The sequence below is a fragment of the Typopeltis vanoorti genome, chromosome 10, assembly GCF_054136105.1.
Source record: "Typopeltis vanoorti isolate ZY-2024b chromosome 10, IOZ_Tvanoo_1.0, whole genome shotgun sequence".
NCBI classification, from domain to species: Eukaryota; Metazoa; Arthropoda; class Arachnida; order Uropygi; family Thelyphonidae; genus Typopeltis; species Typopeltis vanoorti.
In genome coordinates this window covers 13,964,208-13,984,882 of record NC_143558.1, presented here as the reverse complement: position 1 = coordinate 13,984,882, position 20,675 = coordinate 13,964,208, and the positions used below count along the sequence as shown (strand labels likewise).

The following is a 20,675-nucleotide window of genomic DNA, read 5'->3' as shown; positions in this document are numbered from 1 at the left end:
AACTAAACTCCGACTACAGAATGGCAAGTGCACACATACAACTTCATCTCAGTGCTTTTAAATTTTAATAAGAATATCCAATAAATATCCTTAGAAAGACCTGACTCTTCCTATCATACAAACCCAGTACAAAGAGGCATTACAATAATCTACTTACTATTAGTAGTAAGTAGTAATCTACTAGTGACCTACTTACTTATTACAATACGTTGACGACTTCATTGGACAAAGGAGATGGATACATAGTAGCATTTAGGTTTTGCAAAGGCTTTTGATAGATTACCATATGATAAGTTGATAGTTAAATTGGAGTGGATGGGTTTGGATATTAGACTAGTAAATTGGATTGGAGATTGGCTGTCTGATAGGTATCAGCAAGTTGTGTATGGGGGACAATATTATTATTACTATTATTATTATTACGCAACACCTCCAGGGAGTCCAAAGACTCATCAAGGGAGGGCACTTACTCTACAGCTCTCCATCTCCACCACTCTCAATTCACCAACTACAGCAAATCACAACCACCATCATCATCTGCAACAGCACCATCTGCTGCCCACAACAACCAGTAATATTTTCACAGACAATCACAAACATCCATGCCCACGGCAGGATTCGAACCCAGAGCCTTTTGGTTGGAGGGTGGATATGCTAACCACTTTGCCAAGCAGGCTGGCATCCTGAAAGTGGAAAGCCACTAGTGGTGTGCCTCAGTTAATGATATTGAGGAAGATTTGAATTGGAATATTCAGCTGTTTGCAGATGATGTTAAGTTTGGAAGAACCATGAGGAGTAGAGCTGATGTGGCCTCGCAATAAGACTTGAATAGACTGAGTGGTTGGCTATGAGGATGGGGATGCTAGTTCCATGTTGCAAAATGCAAGTTTTAAAATTTGAAAAACAAAGATGGGTTGTAGATTTTACTCTTGTAGGGGTTGAAAGTTTATTTTTCACTTGGTTAGAGTATAATAAATTAGTTTAATCCTTTATCCAAGTGTGAGCAAACAAAGTTTGCGCCTGAAAGTATCTTCAGGTCTGGGGTAAGGTGGTACAACACCAAGGCAACTCGTTGCAAAGGTGGAGCAAGCTATTGTACTCTATTTTACTCTATATTATACTCTATATTCTCAACTGGTATCTCAACTTGGGCCTAGCTCCCACTGAAGAGACCTCAATAAAGGTCGAAACTAGTCTGGGTAGTGGCCCTTCCCTTAATGCATAACATTAGACATATCCGCAAGGAGATGTGTTTTGCATTATAGGAGATACTGAGACAGGAGTGTTGGTATCTTGCTCCACCTTTGCAATGAGTTTTTCTGGTGTTGTACCACCTTACCCCAGTCCTGAAGATACTTTCAGGCACAAACTTTGTTTGCTCACACTTGGATAAAGGATTAAACTAAATTTATTATAATCTTGTAGGGGTATATTGTTCAATTGGAGGAAATAGATCTTGGGGTGATGGTGGATAAGGATCTAAAATTTAGAGGACATATTGACAAAATTGTGAGGACAACACAATGAATTCTGGCAGTGATGCAGCAGACATTGACTTATAGAGGTAAGGAGATTCTGGTCCATTGTATAAGGCCTTGATTAGGCCACACATGGACTTCTGTGCACAGATTTGGTTACCTGGTTTTCAAAAGGATGAACTGATGTTGGAAATGGTCCACAGGCAATTGCCAGGTAGTAGTTTGTGATCTCTGGAATGTTGAATATGAAGAGAAGTTGAGAAAATGCAATTTATATAGTGTAATGGATAGATGGAAGAGGTGTGATATGATAGAGATGCACAAGTTGGTAAGTGGTTGTTATAGGATAACATTGAAGAGTTTTTTTTTTCATGAAATAGTGGGAGATGGAGGAGAACAAGAGGTCATCCCTGGAAGCTGTATAAGGAGGGAGTAATCAAGGGAATGAGAAGCAGGTTTTTTGCATAATAGAGTTGTGAATGATTGGGATGCACTGCTTGAGAGCATGATGTCTGCAGAGAATTTGAAAGTGTTTAAGTCACTGTATAATGAGCTGTGTATGACAAAGGGACCTCACAGATGAGGCTTTGACTCCATGGGATTATAGGATAATAATAAATAATAATAATAATAATCAGTACAAAAAAGCAATCTAAGAACTCAAAAAATTATTGAGGATGCACCTGCACTAAAAATCTATAACAGAATTCTAAACTGAAATGAACCATAGGTATAAAGCATTTTCTATTCACAAATCAAGGTTTCTTCAAAAACAGAAACACTGTTGCACATGTCCACTGTCTTGCAAGGCTGAATGAAGGAGCAAGAGGGGGAAAAACCTTTTAATCTTAAACTTCATGTATTTCTCAAAAGACTGATTCAGTCAACAGATGAAAGATGTTCAAAATTCTCAGTTATTATGGATTGTAAATAATTAAAGGAATAGCAGAACCATATCTGAATTACTATAGAAGAGTAAAAGTCAATGGAGAGATGACTGAGAGCATTCCTATTACCACTGGAGTTCTTTAGGGAGACTCTTGGACACCACATCTTTTTATCATTACTCGACTGTATTTTCACATTTACAGAAAATAGCTATGGAATAACTGTTGAAGATTTGACAGGTCAATAACTGCTTAGTTTGACTAATTGTCAAACTAAGCAATCAAAATTGTCAAAATTGTCAAACAAAACATCATGACCACCTATCTGGTATAATGGTGAGTTCCCTTTCATTGATATAATCAATCGCACTCATCTTGGCATTGATTGCAGTAGACCATGGAAGTATTTTGAACCTACTAGAGGGAATAATGTTCTGAAGGTCAGAGATGAAGTGAGACACTGGCATTGACCAGCAGATACTGTGTTGCTCATGATCCAACAAATGCTTGATAGGATTTGAATCTGCAGAATTAGGCGACAGTGGAAACAAACAGAATGCTTGGATATGCTCTTCAAACCATGCTTGCACAATGAGAACATTGTGACGTGGTGCATTGTCTGGCTGGAAGAGTCCAGATTCATTGAACCATATTGTCACTGTATAGAGCAATCAATAATTGGTCTAGAACAATACTCAGTTAAGAATTAGTAGTCATGGTGTGTCAGTGATGATGAGAGGACCCATAATATCTTGGTATGGAGCCAAAACATTATGGCCACTGAGCCTGTTTCTTGCCAACTGTGCAGGGTGGTTGGCCAGAAACAGGCTCAGTGGCCATAATGTTTTGGCTCACAAGTGTAATCTGTGTAAAATTGCAGCATTGATTGAGTAGGAAGTCATCAGCAATAAGATTAAAGTCTTAAAAAATAGATTAGACCAAAGTTAACCAAACCTTCTTGGTTCATGGTTAGTATCTCAGTAATTTTTTTACAGTGTCCCTAGGCCAAAAGAAATATCTAACAATTCCATTTATTAAGCAATTAGGTCCAAATTGCTAGTGCATGACCTTCCCTTCCTAAAACCATGCTGTCTCCTATAGAGTATTATTATTACATGACACCTCCAGGGAGTTCAAGACTCATCGAGGGAGGGTGCCCATTCTATAACTTTCTGTCTCCACCATTCAATCTACCAACTACAAATAACCTCAAATACACCAATGCCATCTCCCACCCACCACCATCACTAGTTCCACAGACAATCACAAGCATCCATGCCCATGGTGGGATTCGAACCCACAGTGTTTTGGCTGTAGAACGGATATGCTAACCACTTGGCCAACCAGTATCCACCCATTCCTGAACTCTTTCTCTGAGTATGTGTCCTAAAAACTTAATGGCTATTTGAAAAAAGTTCCCAAACTGTGCACAGCAGCACACAGTTTGGGAACCACGCAGCACATAGAAACATTTAGATGAACAACCATATTCTCTAAGAGGTAATAGATTTTCAGTACCTTAGTACTTTGATACTCTGATTAGCATAGTGAAAGAAAGCACAAAACTCTTCAGTTCCATAAACGTGTAACCAACATGGAAATCCAGACTCATCACCATAAATGCCAAAATTAATCTGTAGAAAACCAGCTGTCAGACAATATTTACATATGGTTCCCAGATATGGAACATCACTACTTAAAGTGCAGTTAAAATCACCACTATGGGACAGCATGCCTTCTACCAATATGAGGATGTGAATGGAAAGATACATTCCTGATACTGTCATTATTGAAGAAAGCCAGCAAAGATTTCTAAATTGTTTCTATAATTTCTACACCACCATTATTAACTTTCCCTGGTTTTCAGACTGATTCAGTCAACAACCTACTGAATATTCTCTCCACTCTTTCAGATCATTCCCAATATCATTATTATAGAAACTGACCAGTAGTGGCCTTAGTTCAGAGCCTTGAGATGTTCTACTAGTCACCCTCATTCTCCTAGATTCTACTTCACTATATACTACTCTCTGTTATCTGCCAGTCAGTTATCTCAATCCATGCTATCAGCTTCATATCCATTCCTGTTTGCTTCTACTTATGCAGAGGTCCTTGGGACTTTACCATAATTTAAAAAGAAAAGAAAAGAAAAAAAGAAAAGAAAGATATCTAAGTAATAAATATCAAGGCTGTTAGATGTAAATTATAAGATTAAACTGATGGATTGTTAAATCCATCAGTTTAATGCAAACCTTGTAAATAGGAAAAGTGATATAATTAAGACATACAAGTTATTGAGAGTAGTCTACCAGATAGCTATTGGAAGAATATTTTGAAGAGTGGAAAGAAGAAAAAGGATGACAGACAGTCCCAAAATATAGCATTAGGGCCTGTGAATTAGGATCCTTGTAGAGTTAATTTTCTTACACATATAGTGGTGGATGATTGGAATGCATTGTCAAAGAGTTGTGGTGGTGCTGTGAGTGTGAGAAGTTTAACTGAATTTAATATTATATAGCAAGTATTGTAGCATTTAAGATGCACCTCCTGCTTTTTTTTGACTCATTGTAGCACTCAATGCATGAGTCTTTGGACTCATTACATTTTTAATCCACCTGCATGGAGTCTTTTGACTCCATGATAGTTTGTTATAATAATAACAATAATTATGCTATATTTCAAAGTGAACTTCCTTAAGAAAAAGATATTTATTTAAAACTTTTTTTATTGTTGTTGTGTGCAGCACACAGCCCGAGAAGGTGAAGAGACCATTGTAAATGCTAGTTTTCACCTTACTCATTGGTCAGTAGCCCCTTTTGGCACTGGTTCAAGTAGAGCAAAATCAGTTGGTAAGTGAAAGTTTCTAAGTTATTTTTTTTTAAAAAAATAAACATCTGTATGTTTTAATTTCATAGTTTAAATTATTAAAATATTTAAGCAGCAGAATTATCTGAAACTAAGAAGAAAGGAAAATAAATGTATAAAATAGATGTATAAAATGTATACTAGAGGGGTAGGGCAGGTTTGAGGTTTAGAGGTGCAATAGGAGAGTGTATTCCAAATACTGAGTACTCTGGATGTCAGTAAAGCAGTGGGACTTGATGGTATTTCACCATGAGTTTTGAGAGAATGTGCTAAGGAACTGACAGTGCCTTTAACCTGGCTTTTCAGTGAAAGTCTGGCTGCGGGAAAGGTACCCAAGGAATGGAAGGAAAGTAAGATAGTACCATTACATAAGGCTGGTAGCTGACTGGAAGTGTCTAATTATAGGCCAGTTTGTGTGTCATCAGTAGTTGTTAAGATCTTGGAGAAATTAGTGAGGGACTATATACAGCATTGGGCAGATGAGGGTAATGTTATCTGTGAGAATCAACATGGATTTGTTAATGGGCACACTTGCTTAAGTCTTTTATAATAAAGTGACAAGAGCAGTTGATGAGGGAAAGACATACACTACCATTTTTTTAGGATTTTGCAAAGGCATTTGACAGGGTGCCACATGATAAGTTGATATTTAAGTTGCAGCACCTGGGTTTAGACGTCAGGTTAGTCAACTGGATTCAGGATTGGCTGTCTGATAGGTATATTATTATTATTATTATTATTATTATTATATCACACCTCCAGGGAGTCCAAAGGCTTATCGAGGGAGGGCATCAACTCTACAATTCTTCGTCTCACTACTCCACCAACCTTCATCATCTAACACCAATGCCATCTACCACCAACTACCACCACTAGTGCTTTCATAGACAATCACAAACATCCATGCCCACGGCGGGATTTGAACCCGTAGCTTTTTGGTTGGAGAGCGGATACGCTAACCACTCGGCCAACCAGGCCAGCATCAGAGAGTTGTGTATGGTGGGGAAATATCAAGGAAGCAGAAGGTTACAAGTGGGGTTCCACTTGTATTATATCAATGACATTATCAGTGGATTGCAAGGGGATAGTCAGTTGTTTGCAGATGATGTGAAGCTGGGCAGGGGTATTAGTAATAGTGCAGATGTGGCAGCCCTTCAAGAGGATTTGAATAAATTGGACAGATGTGCAAATGAATGGGGGTATCAGTTTAATGCAGCAAAATGTAAAGTCTAGAAGTTTGGGATACATCAATGGGAGGCTGCATACTCAATTGGAGGAGCTGTACTGGAGGAAATAGGGGAGACAAGAGATCTGGGAGTGATGATTGCTAGAAAACTGAAATTCAGGGAGCATATTGTAAAGGTGGTGAAGGTAACCCAGAGGATTGCTGCAATACTATGAAGGATGCTGACCTGCAGAGATAAAAGAGTTATCATTCCATTGTATAAGACTCTGATCAGACTAAACTTAGACTATTGTTCTTAGATTTGGCCCCCAGGATTCGAAAGGGATAAATTTACTCTCGACAGGGTACAGAGGCAGATAACAAAGATGGTTTCTTGACTTGTACAATGTTAATTATGAGGATTGGCTGAAGGAATGTGGACTGCAGAGTTTGGTGGATAGAAGAAGGAGAGGTGATATGATAGAGACTTTTAAACTGTTGAGAGGAAGTTACAGGGTGGACACTGGGGAGTTCTTTCGCTTGGTGAAACAGTGGGAAGGAGCGATGACAAAGGGGCATCCCTGGAAAGTATGAAACAAAGCTGTAAGCAAGAGGGTGAGGACTGGTTTCTTTGCATGGAGGGTGGTTGAACCGTGGAATGCATTGCCTACTAGAGTGGTGAGAACAAGAACGGTCAATGAGTTCAAGGAGTGGTATCATAGACTTTGTGTTTCCTAGGAAGGACCTGCCACGATGAGTCTCTTGACTCCAAAAGCATGAATAATAATAATAATAATAATAAAATACAGAACTATATAATAGTATACAGCAGAATAAATAAAGAAGAAAGGGACAAAGCTGGAGTAGTAATAATACTACATGAGCAGTATAGTTAAATACACAAGAAGAATGCAACTACGTATCAGAAAGAATTACATTTACCGATAACAATGAAAGGACATGTAACAAATTTTTTCCTATTTTTCTTCTGCTATTATGTTTAGTTGCTGCTTTGAATAGCAGCAGTACTACAAGATGAGAGGATAGGTTTTGCAGATCTCACCATTATTGCCTCAGTCCTATCCTTCTCTTTTCCTTTAGCGTCCCGTTCTTTACTTTCTTTGTCCATGTGCTATTGTTTCTATATGATTTTTCAGCTCTTTTGTTTCTGTATCCAATCATTTATTGGCTGCATTTTATGTCTCTGATTTGCACATTCATAATTTTGTTTAATGTTTTTACACCATGAATTATTTTTAATGTTTTCCTCTCAGAGGTTTCATTCAGTTGTCTAATTTTTCAGTTTATGCATGCATTTCTGCTGTATATGCTAGTACCTGTTGGGCACTCTTGTATAGATTCTCATTTTTGTCTCTTTACTTATGTTCTTATTCTTCTAGACAAGACTGTTGAGACATTCAGATATTCCACTAGCTTTTATTGCCTTTTTCTCCCTTTTCTGCAATGTTGTTTTTATTTAGTTCTTCTATTCCTACTGACTTGTTCAATTATTTTCCAGTTATTTTTTAATTTGCATGTTATGAGTTATCTAACAATTGTCATGATTTTAGCTTTTTGGCTATCTTAAATTTTTTCTTATCTGCTGCATTATTGAATGTCTTTTTCATTTTTCTAGTAAAATTATATCATTAGCATATCTGATTATTCTTAATTTTTCATTTTTAATTTGTATTCCACACTTTTCCAGTTTGTTCACTGCTTTCGTTATTTCATTCATCACTAAGTTAAATAAGATAGGACTTAATGAGTCACCTTGACTAATTCCTTTGGTTAATCTGTCCTTGTTCTGTTTTTATTATATAACTGCTATCTGTATATAGTCTTAATTTGTTCTGAAATCTGTGTTGGTATTTTTTTATTTTTAATGTTGTTGTAATATCTTTTAACCGTATTTCTGTCAAATGCATTATTATAATTATTATTAACATCTGACCTCCATGGAGTCAGAGAATCAAAAAATCAAAATAAAAAAAAAAAATTGCAAAGAGGTTTTATCAAATGGTCATGAGTGATCTTATCATCATACTAAATTATTCTTTCATTATTATTATCATCAGACCTCCCTGGAATCAAAACACTTATTCTGAAAGGTTCTGCCATCATTCACACATAGCTCATTATACTGTTCCTTAAATGCATTCGCTGTCTCCTCACTCTGTATATTAAGCTTAAGTGGTGCTGTTAGGAACTCATGTTGGAAACTTAATGGAGAGGACCAGCACTGAGACAGCATTAAAAGAATACTAATCCTTTCTCAGTGCTGTTTCACTTCATTAAGCCTCCAACATAGTTCTCTTCACTCACCACACTCTCAGTCAATGACTTTCAACCATATACCATGCTCTCTCTCTCTCTCCATGAAGAAAACCTAATCCTTACTGCCATCCTCACATCATTTTCATACAGCTTCCAGAGATGGCTTCTTGTCCTGCCCCCTGATTCCCTGCCTATTCTATAAAAAACCTCATCCACATTAATATGATAATAATTCTTGTCTCAATCATATCCCCCCCCCTCCTCCTCCTAACAAAACTTGACTCTGCAAACTACATATCCTAAACTTTCTTCATACTCAACAATCCAGAGACCAGAAACAACCTTACTAAATTATCTCGACCTTTTCCAGTACTTCTTTATCCTTTTGAAAACTAGGTGACCAAATCTGTGCACATTATCCATTATGTTCTCTTCACTATTTTAACAATGTATCCCTAAATTTTAGGTCCTTATTCACCATCACCATCAGATCTTATATCCCCTCCAATTTCTCTAAGATATTCTCACCAGCTGTATATGCTGCATCCCATCTTTGCTTCCCACTATGCAACATTATGCTTTGCAAGATTGAACTGATAACCCTAATCAGTAACCTATTCATGTAAGTCTATTCAAGTCCTCTTGCAAAGGCATATGTTCTACTCCTCATAGTTTCCAACTTTGCATTATCTGAAAAAAACTGCATATTACCATTCAAACTTTTCTCAATATAATTAAACAGATTAAATGGCAACAGCCTTAAAACAGATCCTTGGCACACCACCAGTGACTTCCCTCTTCCAGTATACTGCTGCTCATATATAACTTAATGACACCACCTATCAGACAGCCAATCTTCAGTCTAGTGCATTAATCCAACCTCATCTATTTCAATTTTTATTTTTAGCTTGGATTGTGGGAATCTATCAGAGGCTTTTGCAAAATCAAAATATATCACTATTTTGATGAAACATGTGTTTCCTGTATTTGATGCACTTGTCACATAATTAAGTAAATAAGTAAGCAAGCAGATTGCTAATCAGAAAGTTGTGTATGTGGGCACAGTATCCCAAAAGAGGAAGGTCACTAGTGGTGTACCGCAGAGGTTACACCACTAGTGACCTTCTAGTGGTGTAACCTCTTGGGGACAATTGTTGTTTATTTTATATGTTAACGATATTGGGATGGGTTTAACTAGTGATATGCAGCTTTTTGTAGATGATGCAAAACTGGAGAGAGCAATGCAGAGTCATGTGAATGTTATGGCATTACAAGAGGACTTGAATAGATTGCTTGAATGGGCAGGTAAGTTGCAAAGTCTCATGAATAGGAGGAAGAGGGAAAATATGATTGAGACATATAAGCTTGTCAGGGGTTGTTATTAGGTTGACATGGAAACTGTATAAGGAGGGTGTGAGCAGAGGAGTGGGGAGAAAGTTCTTTGCATGGAGAGTGGTTGGTGAGTAGAATGCATTTCCCGAATGTGTTGTGAATGTAGACACATTGAATCAGTTTAAAGCACCGTTGGATGAGCATTGTGTGTACCTGCCACAATGAGTCTCTGACTCCATGGAGTTTAGATGTTAATAATACCTAACAGGGTGCACCATGAGAAGATGAGGATTGGCTATTAGGTCAGAAGCCAGTCGGTTCTCAGCATTCCTTAAAAAAGGCTACATGGAGGCTTCCTTCCAGTTATACAACTTTTGACCCTTGTACAGAAGCAAAATGACTTCCTTATCCTTACATGTCAAGGTTTGTTTCAGTATCGCAATTATCCTCTGAGGCTGCATTTGCAATTTTTGAATGTAATCCTTGAACTTCAAATTCCTGTTCATGATAACACCAAGATCTATAGTCTCATCCATTTCTTATAGCATAACCCTACTAACATAATATGCTGTTGGAAATCTCATCACGACAAGGTGCATAATGTGTTACATTACTAACAATGAACTGACAGCCATTATCATTGCCCAAATTCCAGCATATTCAAATCATTCTGTAACTGCTGGATATTAGTACCATCCCTGCTTGGCCTGCCTATTTTTGCATCATCAGCAAGCAATTGAACATGTGTTAGATTCTTCCTAATATCATTAATGTATTGATTGAACAACAATAAAGGATTGATCCCTGGAGTACACCACTGGTGACCTTAAATCTGTCAGTTTCACACCCATGGTATTCTGCTTTTTGATACCAGTCTATTGACCATCCATCAAGTATTTCCAAGAGTTTATATTTGAAATCCATATTCTCCAGTTAATGCAACAGTCTTTCTTGTGGTATCCTATCAAATGCCTTAGCAAAATACAAAATTGGGTTGTGGAGACATTGGAGAGGGTCCAGAGGCAAGTGACTGAGACAATGTCAGGAGACTTTGGAATGTCTCCTGACATTTTCAGGAGGCATTCTGCCTATGGAGAGAGTTTGAACAGATGTGGATTACAGAGTTTGGTGGATAGGAGGAAGAGAGGTGATATGATAGAGAAATTTAAGTTAATGTTATTAGGTTGACATGGAAGAGATTTTTCATAGAATGGAAGAAGGGGTTAGAACAAGACACCATTACTGGAAACTGTATAAGGAGGGTGTGAGCAGAGGATTAGTGAGTTACTGATAGGATTTTATCAGAATAATTCAGAGAGGATTATAAAAAGAGTAGAAGGTGAGAGGAGAAGAACCGGAGGTCATCCCTGGAAGTTATGTGAAAGTGTGGTGAAGAAAGTGGTGTGAGGGATAGATTTTTTACATGGAGAATTGTCAGTGAATGGAACTCATTACCAGAATGTGTTGTTGATGCAAGGAGTGTTAAGGATTTTAAGATTCTCTGTGATAAATATGTTGTCAGTTGAATGAACCTCCTACAATGAGTTTGCTGACTCCATCTTCACTACCACTCCGGAGACAGTGATGGGTCAGTAGTTAGGCGCATTGGTTTCTGCATACCTTTCCACAATAAAAACTATTATACATTCTTTCCATTCTTGTGGTACCTTTCATGTGCTGAGACTCATGTTATACAAATTTCAAAGGCCTAGCCACTTCAGCCAAACAATCTGTTATTATACATGCTGGCATTTCATTCTATCCATATTGCCAAATTATCATCCCCTGCTGCTGATGTTGAATAGGAGTTTCTAAAATATTTGAATGTTATCAATTGATTGCAGCTCTTCAGCCTCATTTTCATGTCCTGCTTAACTGTACATTCCTAATTCACTAAGATGCTTTAATTGTTAGAAATATGGACATACCAACTGCCTGTCATGGCTCTACCATGTTCCCAATGTGGTAGTAAAGAGCTTGATAACAAATCTTTCTCTGCAAAGAAAGCCAAATGTGTCAACTATCAGGGAGATCATCCACTTACTCCACTTACTCCCATGCATATCAGAAGTGGAAAGATGAAAAATAAATACAAAAAAAATTAAAGCACCACAAAATATATCATATCATACTGAAAAAAGGAAGTTAACCACCACTGCACCTGTTCTGGGATCCTCTTATGTTGAGAAGGTGGCAGCTAAGAAAATGTCAACTGCATCTCAAGCATGTAACATGTGTTCATTCCACCATCTGATAATTTCACCATACCTGAACTTTATGATCACAAGTCTTTCTATGTTGAATGCATCAACTGCATGACATATGGTCTCACTCCAGAAACAACTTCAAAATGGTGCCTTTTGATGAGAACCACTTGTCAAAAAAATTATGGCAAGGATATCACTACAGAAAAAATGGATACTTTGGTATCCACTGAAAGTAAATTAAACTTGCCAACTACTCTGACACATCATATGATGTATTGAATATTTTACCAGAAGAAGAGATGGATACTAGCTGTCCAATTATTATGGGTTTCTTCAGAATATCAATTATATCAAGATTTTGCTGCAGAAACACAAACCATTCTGTTTCTGTCTGCAGGAAACATATTTAAGACCCAATGAGGACCTTACCTTAAGGAATTTCACTATTGTATGCAAGGACAGAATTGGAGGTGATCCTGTTCATGGAAGTAGCTATCCTAGTGAGCAGTCATAGCTCTTTCCATCATGTCCAACAGCTTAATACTGTTCTGGAAGCAATAGCAGTTTGCCTATCCATGGGATTTCTGATTTCAGTATTATTATTATTATTATTATTATTATTATTATTCAGGCCTCCATGGAGTCAAAAGACTCATCGTGGGAGGTCCTTCCTAAGAACATAAAGTCAGTCAAGACTCATCGAGGGGAGATCCCCCCTAAGAAACACAAAGTCTATCATACCACTCCTTAAACTCATTGACCGTTCTCTCTCTCACCACTCCATCAGGCAATGCGTTCCACGGTTCAACTACCCTCCACGCAAAGAAACCCTCCTCACCCTTTTGCTCACAGTTTCCTTTTGTAACTTCCAGGGATGGCCTCTTGTTATCACTCCTTCCCGCTGTTCAGCCAAGCGAAAGAACTCCCCAGTGTCAACCCTGTAACCACCTCTCAACAGTTTAAAAGTCTCAATCATATCACCTCTCCTTCTTCTATCCACCAAACTCTGCAGTCCACATTCCCTCAGCCGATCCTCATAACTATCCTTGTACAGTCCTGAAACCATCTTTGTTATCCACCTTTGTACCTTTTCCACAGTTAATTTATCCCCTTCAAATCCTGGGGACCAAATCTGAGAACAATAGTCCAAGTGTGGTCTGATCAGAGACTTATACAAAATCAGTTTATTTACCACTGGGTGCTGAGTTAAATGAAATCGATCTTGATAACCTATATGCTGCAACTACCTGAGCCCGTATTTCTTATGAGTGACTTTAATTGGCACAACACTCTGTGGGATAGTGCCAACACAAATGGAAAATATCGTATCATTGAACAGACCCTTGACAATAATGACTTCTCACACATACTATCTAAATTCATTTTCTTTACTTCCAGTTGCTATTTCATCATCATCAATCATCATCAATTTTTTCATCATTAATTTTTTAAATTACATTAAACAGAGTGTACAATGTGTATAATTCTCACCATAGTAAACTTGTGGGGACTACTTGTATTTACTATTTAGTATATTTAGTATAACATTTAGTATGTTATACTAAATAGTTTCTTTAGTTAATTTCTTTTAATTTTTTTCTGTCAATTGTTGTTAATAAAATAGGTCACTATTTTATCACAACATTATTATTATTATTATTTAAAAAAATTTTTTTTTTCCTTTTAGGTTACGTTTTTGGTGGTGAAGTTTTGAGGTTTTACCATGGAGGTGATGAATGTCTTACTATTCCTCCCAACTGGGCTGATGTACCAGGACAAAAGTAAGAAATATGTTATGTGCAGTACAATCTTTTAGGGCAAGATGATTTTTTTCTCTTTCTATTTAGGTAGCTTTAAAAAAATTTTAAACAGCATGGCTCTTTCTTTGTTAAAAGAAAGAACAAAGAAAGAGCCATACTTTTTTTTGTGATGAAATGAAATGAAACTATATGGCCATACAACTTCAATTCAATTGGAAAAGGCCTAAGTTCGATTCTCGTCATGACGGGGGGAGGAATCTTTATATGGACTTTTTCAATTGAAAGGTGAGTTAGCCAATCTCATATGGAGATAGCAGGGTTTTTTCTCCTGGAAACTCGGGTTTTTCATCCTGCATACAGACAAATTGGCCCTTCAGAACACATGCAATTTACAGACAAACAATACTAGCTGTGGTGGTGGTGGTGGGCAATAGATGGTGCTGATGTAGATGATTGATAGTGATCGGTGTAGTGGTGGAGATGAAAAGTTGTACAGTAGGTGTCCTCCCATGATGCGTCTTCGGACTCCTTGGAGGTGTCATGAATAATAATAACTTCATTTCAGCAATGTCAATTATATAGAAATAGTTTATATTAAAGATCCAGTGCTGAGGATTGTATTCTCACAAGCTCTCTAGTCAAAATTTCAAAACTTTTGAAGTTTCTATATATATTCTACTTTGAAATAATGTTGAATCTTTAATATCCACTATTTCTCTATAATGGAAAAATTGTTACCAGTTATTTAGAGTTTGGAATTGTATCCTCTGGTGATACCAGAGGATACAATTCCAGTGTATACAGGAAAATGTACTATCTCTTACATTAAGGAATAGTGTATTTTTATTATTATTATTATTATGTGACACCTCCAAGGAGTCCAAAGACTCATCGAGGGAGAGTGTGCCAACAGCTTCAAACGATTGATCCCCTTCCAACTACTAACCGCGCCCAAAGTTGTTTATTTTTTTTATTTTTTATTTTTTTTGCGTGAGCCATTAGTAGCAGAGGCTCTACCAATCGACCAACCTTTTATGGTGGTATTTTAATCAGCAAGAGAAGTTCACTAGCAGGATAGGGTTCAGGGAGGCAGTGCATGTGAAGATACCTGTTTTTTGAGATAAAAACCAGTAGGATATATTGTTGATTATTGGTATATGCTAGGGGATGCAAAGGTAAATGTGCATGAAATGTACCAGCATGTTAACTCATTGAGCTATGGGTGAGCTGCAGGTAACAAAACAGATGTGTGGAATTACAGAGCAGGAGGTTATGATAAAGGAAACAGTATAAATTAAAGATGCCAAGAAATTATATTTTTGGTTTAATCCTTTATCCAAGTGTAAGCAAACAAAGTTCATGCCTGAAGTAATTTCAGGAAAATTACTTCAGGACAACTCGTATATAGAAGCTAATGACTTCACATCACTTGCCTTATTATCCCATAATGCAAATCATATATCCTTACGGACATGTATAATACTATGCATTATGGGAAGGGTAACTGAAGTAACTTCAGGTGCAAAAAACTTCTTTTGCTTACACTTCAATAAAGGACTAAACCAAGAATATAATTTCTTGGCACCAAATCTATTTCCTTTATGTTGGAAAAACTTCCAACATAAAGGAAACAGATTGGTGATGTGCATTGGTTTTTGATCAGTTCAAGTGTACAGAGAACAGCAGTTTCTGATAAGGATGTTATGGAAGTGTATAAACAAGGTATGCCTGAACAGCATGAGCAGTACACATACCGGCCACTGAATTAGAAACCTTTATGCAGATGTACGTAAACGCAAAATACTTGGTCATATGCATCACCATGTGTTCTAGTCACTACATAAGAATGCTACTGGTCAGTAATCATTAGTAGTGTTATTCACAATGGGAAAACCAAAGGATCTTTCGGAGTTCAATAAAGGGTTTATTGTGGCTGTCCATTCAGCTTGATCTATGATTTTGAAAACAGCACAGCTGACTGTTTTCTCAAAAGGCGAGATATCCATCATCATCATCAAATTCCTGCCATGTACCCTCAAGGGGTGTACAGGATATGACAGTACTACATGAAAAATTTACATCATTACTAACTTCCTATCTACAGTTTTCCTCCAAATCAGTCTGTTTTGGAGGAAAATTGCTTGTCAAGACTCCAAAATTATCAGATCTTATATTTCTATCGTCTAAGGCACTTTGTACCGTATCAATCCACCTATGTCTTGGTCTTCCTCTGGGTCGTTTTCCTGCCAACCTGGCAGAGAACACTTGTTTTGCTAATCTTTCCTCTCCCATTCTATTTAAGTGACCACCTGAGATTAGCTCTGCTAATGCATTCCTGGATGCTGACAATGTCAAGTTCTTTCCTAATATCCTCATTTTTAATATGATATTGCCATTGATGCCATCTGTTCAAGCCTCTAATCTTTCTCAGGACTCTCATATCTGCGGTCTCTAGTCTTTGGTCAAGTGTTTTACTTCTGACCCAGCTCTCAGATCCATAAGTTAAAACTGGTTTGAACACTGTCTTGTATACAGCTAATTTAGTGTTTTGACTAATTTCTCTCTTATTCCATATGAATTTATTCAATTGACTTCCCACCATACCAGCTTTGTTGATTCTGTTGTCTATTTTTATATTTAATTTACCATCTTCAGTAAAAATCGTACCTAAGTAGCTGAAATGTTTTACTTGTTCCACAGGTTCTCCATTCACAACACAGTTGACATTTTCAATGATTTTGCCTATTTTCATTGTCTTTGTCTTTTTATTGCTGACCTTCATACCATATCTATTACAACAGTTATTCAATTTAGTCAGAGAATCTTGCAGACTTGTAGCAGATTTATTTAGAAGTATAACATCATCCGCATAAAGCAAAGAGCTGACATTAACATCTCCAATTCTGATATCAGGTTTAATACCACTTTCCTTCATAATGTGATCCATAATAATGAATAACAGAGGGGATAATGTACATCCTTGTCTCACACCAGATTTAACATTAAACCATCTTCCTATACTTCCTTCAATTCTAACTGCTGACTCACAACTCAAATAAAGACTAAGTATTGCTTGATATAATGCCCCATTGACACTATATAACTGCAGCGTATTGAATAGCTTCTCTCTTGGCACCTTGTCATATGCCTTTTCCAAATCAACAAAACTTAAATACAGATCTTTGTTATATTCCCATGCTTTCTCGAATATTTGTCGTAAAGTGAAGATCTGATCCTGACAGCCTCTATTTGGCCTGAATCCAGCTTGTTCTTCACCAAGCTTTTCTTCCACAATTCTTCTCAACCATTTCTCAAGTATACTCGCATAGATCTTGCCAGGAACACTCAGAAGGGAAATACCTCTGTAATTCTCACACTCAGTTTTATTTCCCTTTTTATATATGGGTACTATGAGAGCTCTACTCCAATCATCGGGAATTCGTCCCTCCTGTCCAGGCTTTCTGAACTATGCAGTGCAGCCACTGTAAGACTTTTATACCACCATACTTCAGCATTTCTGGTCGAATATCATCTACTCCTGCTGCCTTTACACATTTCAAGCCTTTGATGGCTTTTTCTACTTCAAAGGCGAGATATTCTGGATACTTAATTAGTGGAAAAATAACACAACTGCTTGTCTATGAGGAGTAACTGTGGTTCTAAGATAGTCTGTCAGTAACAAGATCGCTCATCTGAGAAAGCTTGTACAGACAAACAGAACTTCCTGTGTGCAGCAATTGACCAAAGCATTTAATGAAGGCTGTTTCCGACCCATATCTCACTGAGCTATGCACAGGGAATATAGAAGACCAGTATTGGCAGTTGATAAAGGAAGTCCAACATGATATTAAAAAGAAGTTTCTAATTCAATGGCCAGTATGTGTATAAGGCACAGGCTAGGAAGGTGACGAGCATAGTGAAGAAGGAGGAATTGGCATGCAAAAGGAGCTTGTCTGAAGTAGTAGAGCGAAAGTCTAGTGAATTCTACAGATGTCGCTGTTAGAAGAAAGAATGAATATGGAAGACTGACTCTAGTTGCTGGAAATGAAACATAAGTCACATCTGCTAAAATATAATGGAAATGTTCAATGAATATTTTGTTAATATATTTCATGTGAGGGGCATAGTGATTAGTGGTGAATAACAATAGGAAGGATGACAGAAGACTAACTTCAAGACTGGGAGGGGTGTTTAAAGTTTTCAGTAACCTTGATATTAATAATGCTGTGGGACTGGATAGGATATCACAATGTATAACCAGGGAATTTGTAACTAATGATCAGTTAGAATAGTAAGTTAGAACCAATAGTATGTTTGCAACCAATTGCACGAATTTGCAACAGTAAGGGAACAACCTATTCAAGGGTGCCCTTGAATTGGTTGTTCAACAAGAGGGGGGAAATAGGAACAGTCCCAAAAAAATGAAAAGAAGGAGAAATGGTACCATTGCACAAGGAAGAATCCAGCTCAGTGGTGTCCAAATGCAGATCAGTGTGTGTATATATATATCAGGAATAGTAGTAAAGATTTTAGACAGGCTCGTTAGAGACAGAATACAAAACCTAAATTGATGAGCATGGAAATCTTTCAAGATATCAGCATGGGTTTGTTAGTGGAGGTTTTGCTTTAGTAACTGGGTTACACTGCAGAAGTCTTTGCACTTGGTTATATGATAAATTAAAGATGCCAAGAAATTATATTCTTGGTTTAATCCTTTATCCAACTGTAAGCAAACAAAATTTGCACCTGAAGTATTTTCAAGACTGGGCAACTCGTAAAGATGTTAGACAGGCTCGTTAGAGACAGAATACAAAACCTAAATTGATGAGCATGGAAATCTTTCAAGATATCAGCAAGGGTTTGTTAGTGGAGGTCTTGCTTTAGTAACTGGGTTACACTGCAGAAGTCTTTGCACTTGGTTATATGATAAATTAAAGATGCCAAGAAATTATATTCTTGGTTTAATCCTTTATCCAACTGTAAGCAAACAAAGTTTGCACCTGAAGTATTTTCAAGACTGGGCAACTCGTATATAGAAGCTGATAACTTCCTATCACTTACTTTAATATCCCATTATGCAAAGCACATATCCTTACAGATATGTATAATTATTATTATTATTATTATTATTACGGGCAACTCCAGGGAGTCATTAGACTCATCGAGGGAGGCCCCAAATCATTTTCATCACAACTATTTGACATTCATACAGTATCTATCATACCTCGCCTTAAACTCATTCACTGTCACAGCATCCACCATAGACTCAGGGAGCGCATTCCACTCATTCACTACTCTAAAAGTAAAGAACCCAGCTCTAACACCTTTACTAACCACACTTTTGCCCAGTTTCCATGGATGTCCCCTAGTCCTCCCACAACCAGCCCTGTTCTCAAAAATATCTTCTGAATTAATTTTATAGAAACCCTTCAGTAATTTGAATGTCTCAATCATATCTCCCCTCCTCCGCCTATCAACCAATTTTTGCAACCCACAAATCCTCAACCTGTTCTCATACGGTTCATTCCACAGACCTGCTATCATCTTGGTCACTCGCCTCTGGATCCTCTCCACCTCCTTCCCATCAAGAAGAAACCTAGGTGACCAAATCTGAGCACAGTAGTCGAGATGAGGTCTTATCAAGGCTCGATACAGAGGAACAATAACCTGCTTGTCTCTGCTTGTCAACGTATTCTTCAGCAACCAAGTGATTTGATGAGCTGATTTGGCCACTTTTGCAATGTGTCCCCTAAATTTCAATTCCTTATCCACCAACACTCCTAAATCTCGTGCCTCATCAATTTCCTGGAGCACGGTTCCACCAATGCAGTAAACTGCCTCCCATCTTTTCACCCCAAAATGCATAACCTTACATTTTGCCACATTAAATTGACATCCATTCTCCCTAGCCCAGACCTCCAATCTATCCAAATCATCCTGCAAAATTTTGACGTCATCTGCATTCACTATTGCCCTACCCAACTTCGCATCATCCGCAAACAAATGAACTGTTCCTCTCAGATCCTTTCCTATATCATTTATGAACAAATTAAACAGCAGTGGTCCAAGAACAGATCCTTGTGGTACACCACTAGTCACAGGCCGTCTTGTGGACTCTACTCCTGAGTAAACCACTCTCTGATATCTCTCCGTCAACCACCCTCCTATCCATCTCACCAACCCTATGTCCATTCCCATATGCTGCAATTTACTGATTAGAATTCCATGTGGTATCCTGTCAAAGGCCTTAGCAAGGTCCAGCAGAATCACTGTAAACCCATTACCCTTATCCAGTTCAGCCGTCACTGTGTTATAATACGTGAGCAAGTTACTGAGGCATGACCTACCCTTCACAAAACCATGCTGTCCCCGATACAGTATCCCATTTTCTTCTATCCAATCTTGTATTTTCCTCTTGACTATTTTCTCTAAGACCTTGATAATGATTCCTGTTATGCTGATTGGCCTCAGTGGCCAATCAGCATAACAGGAATAACTGGGTAGTGACCCTTCCCATAATGCTATGCATTATGGGAAGGGTCACTACCCAGACTGGTTTCAACCTTTATTAAGGTCTCATCAGTGGGAGCCAGACCCTGAGGTGATACTTAGGTTCAACGTTCAATGTTACTAGCTGGATGGGCGAAGCAAGCATGCTTTTCATATTACCCTTTGTCTGTAAAAGAAAATTTATGGATGGGGTG

General features: G+C 37.6%; 1 protein-coding gene across 3 annotated transcripts in view; it reads left to right on the top strand.

Annotated features, from left to right (window-relative positions):
* Positions 1–20,675, top strand: part of RyR (Ryanodine receptor) — a 1,703,288-nt gene that overhangs the window by 174,579 nt on the left and 1,508,034 nt on the right. For all 3 annotated transcript variants that reach the window (XM_090399345.1, XM_090399347.1, XM_090399344.1), the window contains exons 7-8: positions 5,109–5,214; positions 13,899–13,992. In XM_090399345.1, coding sequence (XP_090255471.1) covers positions 5,109–5,214; positions 13,899–13,992 — 200 coding nt within the window. The remainder of the gene's footprint in view (positions 1–5,108; positions 5,215–13,898; positions 13,993–20,675) is intronic.